At 31.5% G+C, this 9,713-nt stretch overlaps 1 protein-coding gene across 1 annotated transcript; it reads left to right on the forward strand.

Annotated features, from left to right (window-relative positions):
- The first annotated feature begins 1,461 nt into the window (after window positions 1-1,461).
- Window positions 1,462-4,640, forward strand: LOC110865977 (golgin subfamily A member 6-like protein 22). Its single transcript, XM_022115319.2, has 2 exons — window positions 1,462-1,868; window positions 2,646-4,640. The coding sequence occupies exons 1-2, from the start codon at window positions 1,719-1,721 to the stop codon at window positions 4,566-4,568; spliced, it is 2,073 nt and encodes a 690-aa protein (XP_021971011.1). The 5' UTR covers window positions 1,462-1,718; the 3' UTR covers window positions 4,569-4,640.
- The last annotated feature ends 5,073 nt before the right edge of the window (window positions 4,641-9,713 follow it).

A 9,713-nucleotide genomic window follows, 5' to 3' on the forward strand; every position in this document is an offset into this window, starting at 1 on the left:
CTTGGACGAACTCGGTATCTTACCATCACTATACTACGCTAACGATGGGTTCACTTGTCTAACGTGTTGTAGAGAGTGATCGTGCTATATCATGTTTTATAAATTTAAAGCTTAATAAACGAGTAAAAGTGCTAAAAATATACAAAAATTATACCACGCTCGCACCACATCAATCTAGAATGAAAAGAAACTGAACTATATAAAAAAGTTACTAAGGAAAAAAAATAGATTTGAAATCTTCCCAAAGACGAGTGAATTGTGCATACCAATTAGATTTAGATCATCAAAGGGTATTTGGTTTAGCGGTACTAAGATGTTAACTTGGATAAGTCTTTGACATTTGAAGTGTTGAGGATTCAATCCTCACAATGAAAAAGTATTTAGTTTAATGATAGAATAGAAAGTTTATGAGTCGTTAAAATAATAATATAAGGTTTAGAAATTCAAAATAAGCCACCCCCATTGGTAAGAACTTTTGGAGGTTTCTAACAAATTGCCACCTTTAAATCTTTTTATATTCATTTCATGATTAGGTATTCAAAATAAACCACCCAAGTGCATTCATGCATGTTTCTACCTGACGGTTTCTGACCAATTATCAAACTAAAGCCGAAAAAGAAATAAGAAAAAGGTTATATACAATCGCTTAAAATATTGGTTAACTAATTCGGTGTGCTGTTCAAAATAAAACACAAAGTAAACTGATGTCAAAAACCCATGGCAGTTTGTCAAAGAAAAAAGGATATTGAGGTGGGTAATATCAATAGATGATTTGTTAGTAAAGTGTTTATCCATCATCCATGTCCGGTTTTCTACCGAACTTCACCGTTAGATTAAACTGTTAGATTAATTACAACTAATATAATAGATATATTATATTAGCAGGGTAGGGTTTGCTATTTAGAAGAGGGTAGCGGCGCAACTTGTTGCTCGTCTACCTGTCATTAGTTTGTAATCGTTTATGTTTTAAATAATAACAATCAATGTTTTAAAAAAAAAATATTAATATTAATTATCATTTTAATAGTATAGTGTATTTGTTGTGATTTGTGAAACTACTTTAAAAACAAAGTATTGTGAGAATTATATATATATATATATATATATATATATATATATATATATATATATATATATATATATATATATATATATATATATATATATATATATCATGAGATAGATGTTTATTTCATTGATCAAGTGTGAAATATAATGAATGAAATATATATAAGAAGTAGAAAACTGTATCAAACATCTAACACCAATTAAGATAACATAACATAAACTTGAGTAAACTTTATAAAATAAAGTTAAATATTAACATGAAAAAAGATTGCAATCATGTAGAGAAACGTGATTGAATTGAGCACCAATTAACTTAGGTTTATTTAGATTATGGAAATTCAAAACAAACCACCCCTATTGGTTGATGGTTCACACTTTGGTGGTTTCTGACCAATTGCCACCTTCATTTCATTATTCATTCCAAGAGTAGATGCTTCCAATGACCTCCTATATAAACACCTAATGTCCCTCTCACTGAACACACACACATTCATATTTCAAAGCCTCTAGCATTTGATTCTTAGAAACATTCCTACTTCTTATCACATAGTTAATTTTCTGCATTTTGTCCTTGTTCTTATTTTTGTTTTTATATTTGGTTACTGAGCACGTGTTTCTCGTACATTCTTTTTGTTGTTGTTGTTGTGATCATGGCTGGCAATTCCGTCTACCATCAAGTCCCTACGACTGAAGAGCATTGTCAAAGTATCTCGGTTTTGGTGGTGGAGGCCGAGGTGAAGATCTTGCCGGAACTGAAAATAGAGTGCCATGAAGAGAAGAAAGGAAGCCATTGTAGCAGTGTAAGTTTCCATTTTTTCATTTCAAGAATACAATGACACACAAAAACTAAATGATGTTATTTTACAATATGTTTATATGCATATCTCAAGAAATATTATTGATCCCAATATTGAAAGCACAACTTTAGTTATATGCAAGCATATATAAGTATATTGCATGTTACACATATACATATATTTGGTTTCAGTCTTGTAACTTATTATTGTAAATAACAAATAGTACAGTAAAGGCATAAATGCGAAAATCACATGGATGTATGAAGAATAAAAGGTGAATCTATTGGGAAATACAACTATATATTTGCACGTGTAAGTGACAAAGAAATGAAATTTGTCATCCTGACTCATCTTTGTCCTCTTGTATTACAACACATATAATACAACATATAGAGTATGATATCACAACGAAGATGACTAGATGAGATAAAGTGAAATGGTACACTAGATGTGAGTTTGTTGGTAGCATATTCACATGTTAATATATTTGGCTAATACTATATATATCTTGTAGTTAAAACTCTAGAACATTTTAGGATATTGTGATACAAGAAAAATCATTTTAATGAAATAATCTACCTCTTTACACACAACTTAATTCATTGGTCGCATCTTATTAATTAGTTATCCCCTTAATTATCATGTAAAACCAAATTCTAAATTTAAAAAGTTACAATGTTAAGATTTGTAGAACTTTATCACAAATGTTTATATAAAGACGTTTATGTTAGATTGTATTTGTCTAGTTTTATAAACTTCACTATTTTGGAACATTTGCAGTCCTCTGATGAAGAGTGTGTTCATGAAAAGAAGACACATGAATTGAAGAAAAAGATAGAAGAAGAGAAGGATAAAATAACAGAAAAAGTTCACGAGGGCAAATACAAAGTAGAAGAATTCAAGGAGACTATCGACTGTTTGGTAGAAGATGAAAAGGAGAAAACTGAGAAAAAAATAGAAAAAATCAAGGAAAAGTTACATGACAAGGTAGACGAAGTCAAGTACAAAACAGGAGAATTGAAGGAAAAGATCGAGTGTGAAGTGGAAGAGGCCAAAGAGGAAGCCAACGATAAAATATACGAGACCAAGTACAAAAGTGAACAACACAAGGAAATACTTAAGGAAGAAGTTAAGGAGATTAAGTACAAAATAGAAGAACTCAAGGGGAAGGTCGAGTGTAAAGTAGAAGAGGAAAAAGAAAAAATCAAGGAGAAAATTGAAGAAGTCAAAGAAAAGATCAAGGAGAAAGAGGAGGAGCATGAGTACAAAAAAGAAAAACTCAAGGAAAAGATTAAGTGTGAAGTAGAAGATGTCAAAGAAAATATCAAGGAAAAAGAATATGAGGTCGAATATAAAAAAGCCGAGCTTAAGGAAAAACTCAAGAAAGAAGCACACGAGGCCAAGTACCAATTTGAAGAACTCAAGGAGAAGATTGAGTGTAAAGTAGAAGAGGAAAAGGAGAAAATTGAGGAGAAACTACAAGAATTTAAAGAAAATATTGAGTACAAAGTGGAGGAGGGCGAGTACAAAAAAGAGCAACTCAAGGAAAAGATCAAGTGCGAAGTAGGAGAGGTCAAAGAAAAAATCAAGGAAAAAGAATATGAGGCCGAGTATAAAATAGACGAGCTCAAAGAAAAGCTCAAGAAAGAAGCACATGAGGCCAAGTACAAAATTGAAGAATTTAAAGAGAAGGTCGAGTGTAAACTAGAAGAGGAAAAGGAGAAAACTGAAGAGAAAATAGAAGAAATTAAAGAAAAAATCGAGTACAAAGTCGAGGAGGGTGAGCACAAAAAAGAGCAACTCAAGGAAAAGATAAGGTGCGAAGTAGAAGAGGCCAAAGAAAAAATCAAGGCAAAAGAATATGAGTCCGAGCATAAAATAGACGAGCTCAAGAGAGAAGCACATGAGGCCAAGTACAAAATTGAAGAATTTAAAGAGAAGGTCGAGTGTAAACTAGAAGAGGAAAAGGAGGAAATTGAAGAGAAAATAAAAGAAATTGAAGAAAAAATTGAGTACAAAGTCGAGGAGGGTGAGTACAAAAAAGAGCAATTCAAGGAAAAGATCAAGTGCGAAGTAGAAGAGGTGAAAGAAAAAATCAAGGAAAATGAATATGAGGCCGAGTATAAAATAGACGGGCTCAAGGAAAAGCTTAAGAAAGAAGCACATGAGGCCAAGTACAAATTGGAAGAATTCAAAGAGAAGATTGAGTGTAAAGTAGAAGAGGAAAAGGAGAAAATAGAAGAACTCAAAGAAAACATAGAATGCAAAATAGAAGAGGATAAAGAAAACATCAAAGAGAAGATAGAAGAATTCAAGGAAAATATCGATTACAAAAAGGAAGAGCTTAAGGAAAAGCTTGAAGGGGAGAAAATGAAAATCGAAAAGAAATTTAAAGAGCATCACGCAAAGGAAGAAGAGGAAAAAGAAAAGAAAGCACTTGAGAAGATCAAGAAGCACGAGGAAGAAACATATATCCCTGTAAAGCAATACGAGGAAGTTATTGTTCTCCTCGCGGAACCAAGTTGTGACCCAAAAGAGGAAAAGGTTTTCGTTGAGGAAATCAAAGAGGATTGTATCGTTGCTCCATCACCAAACCTAGTAGTATCACATAACGTGCATGTCACTGTTGAAGTTGAACATAAGGAAAAGAATGGTGTCTTTGAAAAATTTAAGGAGAAGCTTCATGGGCATTATCACGAGTGAAGGAAAAAAGGTGTGTTACTGAAAGGAAAAACATTTTTTTGTTTGATTGTTTGGTTTGTTGATTGTGTTGTGTTTATGCCTTTGATTTTGATACTTTATGTAAGGTACTAGGTTAGAACCCCGTGTAATACACGGGTTGAATAAATATAATTTTATATATCAAATAATAAAAAGTGTATCTTTGAAACCTCGTTTATTACACAGGTTGAATAAATGTAATTTTACATACCAAATAATAAAAAATATATCTTTAAAAATCTCATTTATTACATGGGTTGAATAAATGTAATTTTATATATTAAATAATAAAAAGTTATATCTTTAAAGACTATGTGTACTGTATGGGTTGAGTAAATTTTATTTTATATATTAATAATGAAAAAAGTTATATTTTTAAGAACCTCATGTATTGTATGGGTTGAGCACATGTAATTTTATATATCAATCAATAAAAAGTTATATCTTATTATATCTTTATAAACCCTGTGTATTATAAAACTTTTAGACTAAACTGACAAAATGGTACAAACCACAGGGACTAAAATGACATTTAACTCTTTACATTATATTAATTTATATTTAGTGTACGTCTTTTGTTATTAAATATTTTTATTTTTACTATACAAAATTAGATTTACTCGACCCATGTAATACATAAGGTTCTTTAAGATATGACTTTTTATTATTTGATATATAAAATTAGATTTATTCAATTCGTACAATACACAGGGTTTTTTAAGGATATATATTTTTAATTATTTAGTACAGAAAATTACATTTATTTAAATCGTGTAATGCGTATATTTTTAAACATGTAATTTTTTTATTGTTTGGTATATAAAATTACATTTATTCAACCCGTGTAATAAATGAGGTTTTTTAAAGATGTATTATTTTATTATTTGGTAAACAATATTACATTTATTCAACCCGTGTAATACACGTGGTTTTAAATACATAACTTTTTTATTTGGTATATAAAATTACATTTATTCAACCCATACAATATTGTTCTTATAGATATAACTTTTTATTATTTAATATATAAAATTATATTTATTCAACCCGTACAATAAATGAGTTTTTAAACATATATTGTTTTATTATTTAGTATATAAAATTTATTTATTCAACCCCGTGTAATACACGGGGTTATAACCGTTGCGCTCCTTTAGCGTTGTTGTGGGATGGTATTTCACGCCCATCCGGTCAATGTGGCTTTCTCCACGCCCCTCCCAGCGCCCCCGCAACACATGCTCTTAGTATAGACAAAAACTTTGTGTGCACCTTGATTAGTAGTTAACGCTCTGTCGCTAAAAGGGGTAACTTTGTAAAATACTAACCAAGTTTCGTAATTTTTTTTTAAACTTTTTGCATTTTTTTAACTTATGTTAGATTTTTAAGCCATGTCATCGTGTAACATAAAAAAGAAAATAAAAGAAATGTCATGTATAATTGGTGACTTATTATTCAAGTATAAAATACTTAGGATTAGAACATTCAAACACCCTTAAAATTGATTACTATTATATGAAATATTACGGGCTATAAATTACATCATAAACCCGACTTGAATTAAACCCAACTGAAATGAATAAAAAAATATAAATTAAGTAGATAATATATGAATTTTGGTAACCGACATAAAAGTATTTGCTAACGTTCACACTAAACATTGTAACAAAATTTACTTTGAATTGTTTAAATTTAATTTTATAATTATCTTTTAATTAATATTAATTAACTATAATTAAGTAGGAGATAAAGATGAGAAAACTAAAAAAATAGATGGCTCCAATGAATGACACGTGTCCCAAAGTTGGTTTCTTTTATTATATAGTATAGATTTGTTAAATCTTTGTAAAAATGTTGTATTTTTGTGTGGAAAACACTATGAGTTTGTATTATGTAAACTTGATTGAATAAATTTTCCTTTCCATTTCTAATTTTTGTAAGTATTGTAATTTACGGTTATAAATATTATTGAATAGTGAAATTATTGTCCCGCGCGCGTTGCAGGGCACGTTAAATTGGATAATTCTTGGTTTGATAACATTAGTTCATAATCATGTATGTAAAGCAAGAGGCTATTAAGTTTGGTACTTACCTTTGCCTAGTGATGTTCCAACATGATATTCTCAAATTCTTGTTTGGGTCAAAACTGTGTCATTTCTAGATTCAACACATAACCTACTGGCTCGGATGCAAGATCGACATGGGTTTTTTTCCGCACTGCTTATTGAAGAAGTGATTAGCGATAAGCCCTTTGAGCGGTTGTTTGGCGACCCGTTATATGAGGAAGTCTCATCATCATGGTTTGAACCATACTACTTGCGTTTCCTAGCTGATGGCTGAAGCATAATATAAACGACCTGCGTTTCCTAACTAATGGCTGGAGCATAATGTGAGCGCTAATTTCACATCCGGAAAAGTTGATACTGATTAGCCTTCTTTAAACCTATCTTCTGCCTTTCCAATGTTGCTTTTCCTATAAGTTCATATGCTATAAACACAGTCCTATCTTACAAGAAAAAAATCTCATAAAAGCAAACAAACAGAAAATAAAGCTATAAAACAAATTTAAACTGCAACAATAAAGCTATATATAGTTATTCAACAAAAGGAATTTACACCATGAAAGGTGTTTTTATTATTTGAATTATAAGCTTTATTATCATTTCTTCAAATCAATAACAAAAAGATGTTATAAACAGATGTGTAAAAAATTGATGATAAGCTTCATGCAAATTCTTTAAAATCAATAATAAAAACTTCCTTAAATCAAATAGTAAATAATGCTACTATCACTTCAGCAATTGAATAAGCTTTAATCAAATAAAAATGATTTGAGGATGCAATGTGGTGGAGAATTGCTACTCATTGTATATGCTTCTTTTGTCACTGTATAAACCCAAAATAAATATGTGTATATTTCTACTGTTAAAAAACATTAATGAACAGGGTTGTTACACAGATAACCTAAATATGTTAAAAAAAAGTTAGTACCTAAAGGTGAAACTTGCTATAAACCACAAGGTCCATCTGTATAATTAAGTAAATTAATTAACATACTGTTTTAATAATATACCATGTAAGAAAAGGAGTTAATAATAATTATTATAAACTTCAAACAAATAGGAGAAAGGTGCTAATAGAATAGCTCACAGCTCACGTACCCAACTAATGTTAATATATAAGAGCTAAGACTGTGCGGATTGGAGTGGCGTGGGGCTCTCAACCATGCCGGCACACCGCCCCAGGTGAAGGTGTGGAGGAGGCGTGGGGCACCGGCGTCGAGATCTTCACGCGGTGTGGGCTTGGAGGGTTCTTGACGTGGAGGTTGTTGGTTGGTTGGCTATAACTGTAAAGAAACAGAAAAATTAATTAAAACAAAACAGCTATATTTGTGAAAAAGATTTTTTAATTAAAAATAAAACAACTATTAGTTAAAAATAAATATAATCGGTATCTATATAAATCAAACCCATTCAATCATTCTCATCAATTCTCTTCCAACAACCCACTCCAAAATATATACAACTAGTTGATGCCCCGCCCGCGTTGTGAGGCGATGGCCAAATAATTCTCAATCAATTAAAAAAAAACTACTATAATTTTGCTAGGGAAAAAAAACAAAAATGATGATAAGACCGTAATTTTGGGCTCAGAGCAAAACAGTAATTTTTCAGGACTAATGAACCAGTGTTAGGCAGCTCCTTGACACGAAAAAAAAAAATAAATCGAGTAAACCAATTAAAAAAAACCTTTATAGTTTTGCTAAAAAGACTAAAACGATGGGAAAAACGTAATTTTTTACTGAGGGCGAAATCATATTTTTAATTCGGGGATAAATCGTAAATTAAATGGACCAACAGGGGAGTGCCAGGAAGCTGCCGGCACGACTGTAATTTTACACTGAGGGTAAAATTGTAATTTCACCAGGAAAACAAAGAAAAACGATGGGCAAATGTAAATTTAAGTTGAGGGCAAAATCGTAACTTGGCTGTGAGAATAAAAACTAATGGCAAAATTATAAATTTATACGGGGCAAAATCGTAATTTTGAACTGAGGGCAAATTTGGAATTTTTAGCTGGTGTGCAAAAGCATAAATTTATTTTTAAGTGGGGGTAAAAACATAATTTTGAACTGATATGAAAATCGTAATTTTAAGTGAAAAAAATAATGGCAAAACTGTAAATTGAAACGGGGCAAAATCGTAATTTTTAACCGAGGGCAAAATTGAAATATTTAGTTGGGAGCGAAAGCGTAAATTTATTTTTAAGTGGGGACAAGAACATAATTTTAAACTAATGGCAAAATCGTAATTTTAAAGCTGGATAAAATCGTAAATTTATTAGGCCAATAGAGGAGTGTCAGGCAGCTTGCCTGGCACTAATCCTTTGCCGCCCATTTAGCCCAATAAAGGGCCACACCTATTCCCGTGTCGGCGCCGACACTTGGGTTTGTAGTTGTTGAAAATTCTCTCTACTTCTATAAAAAAATTTCATCTCCACAACCGTTCCATTGGCCCAAACTAACTCGTATGGCCGAGGCAAAACACCAAATACTAGTCCGCCTCAAAACCGTCCTCAGTTCCGGATAACTTATCTAACATAAAAGTATACGCGAAAACGAAAACGAAAATGTTACAAGAGAAATGCATAGAGAACCTTGAGGGTGTCGAAAGAGAAATGTACGAAGGAACGAAAAGATATATCATGAAAAAGTATTTTTGTTAGTTTCTATTTTAAATTATGTTTATTAGTTACGTTTTTTTTTATTATTTTTAATATGTTTTTCGGAGCTTGAAGTGAAAATCCCCTCTCTGCGGATGTGGCAGCCATATGTATACGCTTCATGCTCTCCCTTCAAGTCCCTGATATGGATAAATGATCAATGGGCTAAAGAGCAGTGGATAGAGGAGTTATCAGTAGATAAATGTACAACAGGGGTTACTAATAACAGTGGATTAGTGGCAACAGTGGATCAGTAGCAGAGGATATTAGTAACAGAGGTTAGCAGCAGGGGTTGGCAGCAGGGGTTGTTAGTAGTAGGTGGTTACAACAGGGGTTGTTAGTTAGTTGAACGGTTGTTACAAAGATTGTTAGCTGTCAGTTATAGGGTTGTTGGGGTGGGATTATAAA

Source organism: Helianthus annuus, chromosome 6 (genome assembly GCF_002127325.2).
Source record: "Helianthus annuus cultivar XRQ/B chromosome 6, HanXRQr2.0-SUNRISE, whole genome shotgun sequence".
Classification (NCBI taxonomy): domain Eukaryota; kingdom Viridiplantae; phylum Streptophyta; class Magnoliopsida; order Asterales; family Asteraceae; genus Helianthus; species Helianthus annuus.

Excerpts from the sequence above, each read along its gene's own strand:
- LOC110865977 (XM_022115319.2), top strand. The coding sequence starts at position 1,719 with ATGGCTGGCAATTCCGTCTACCATCAAGTCCCTACGACTGAAGAGCAT. Across the intron at positions 1,869-2,645 it reads AAGGAAGCCATTGTAGCAGT|TCCTCTGATGAAGAGTGTGT; the intron begins GTAAGTTTCCAT and ends GAACATTTGCAG.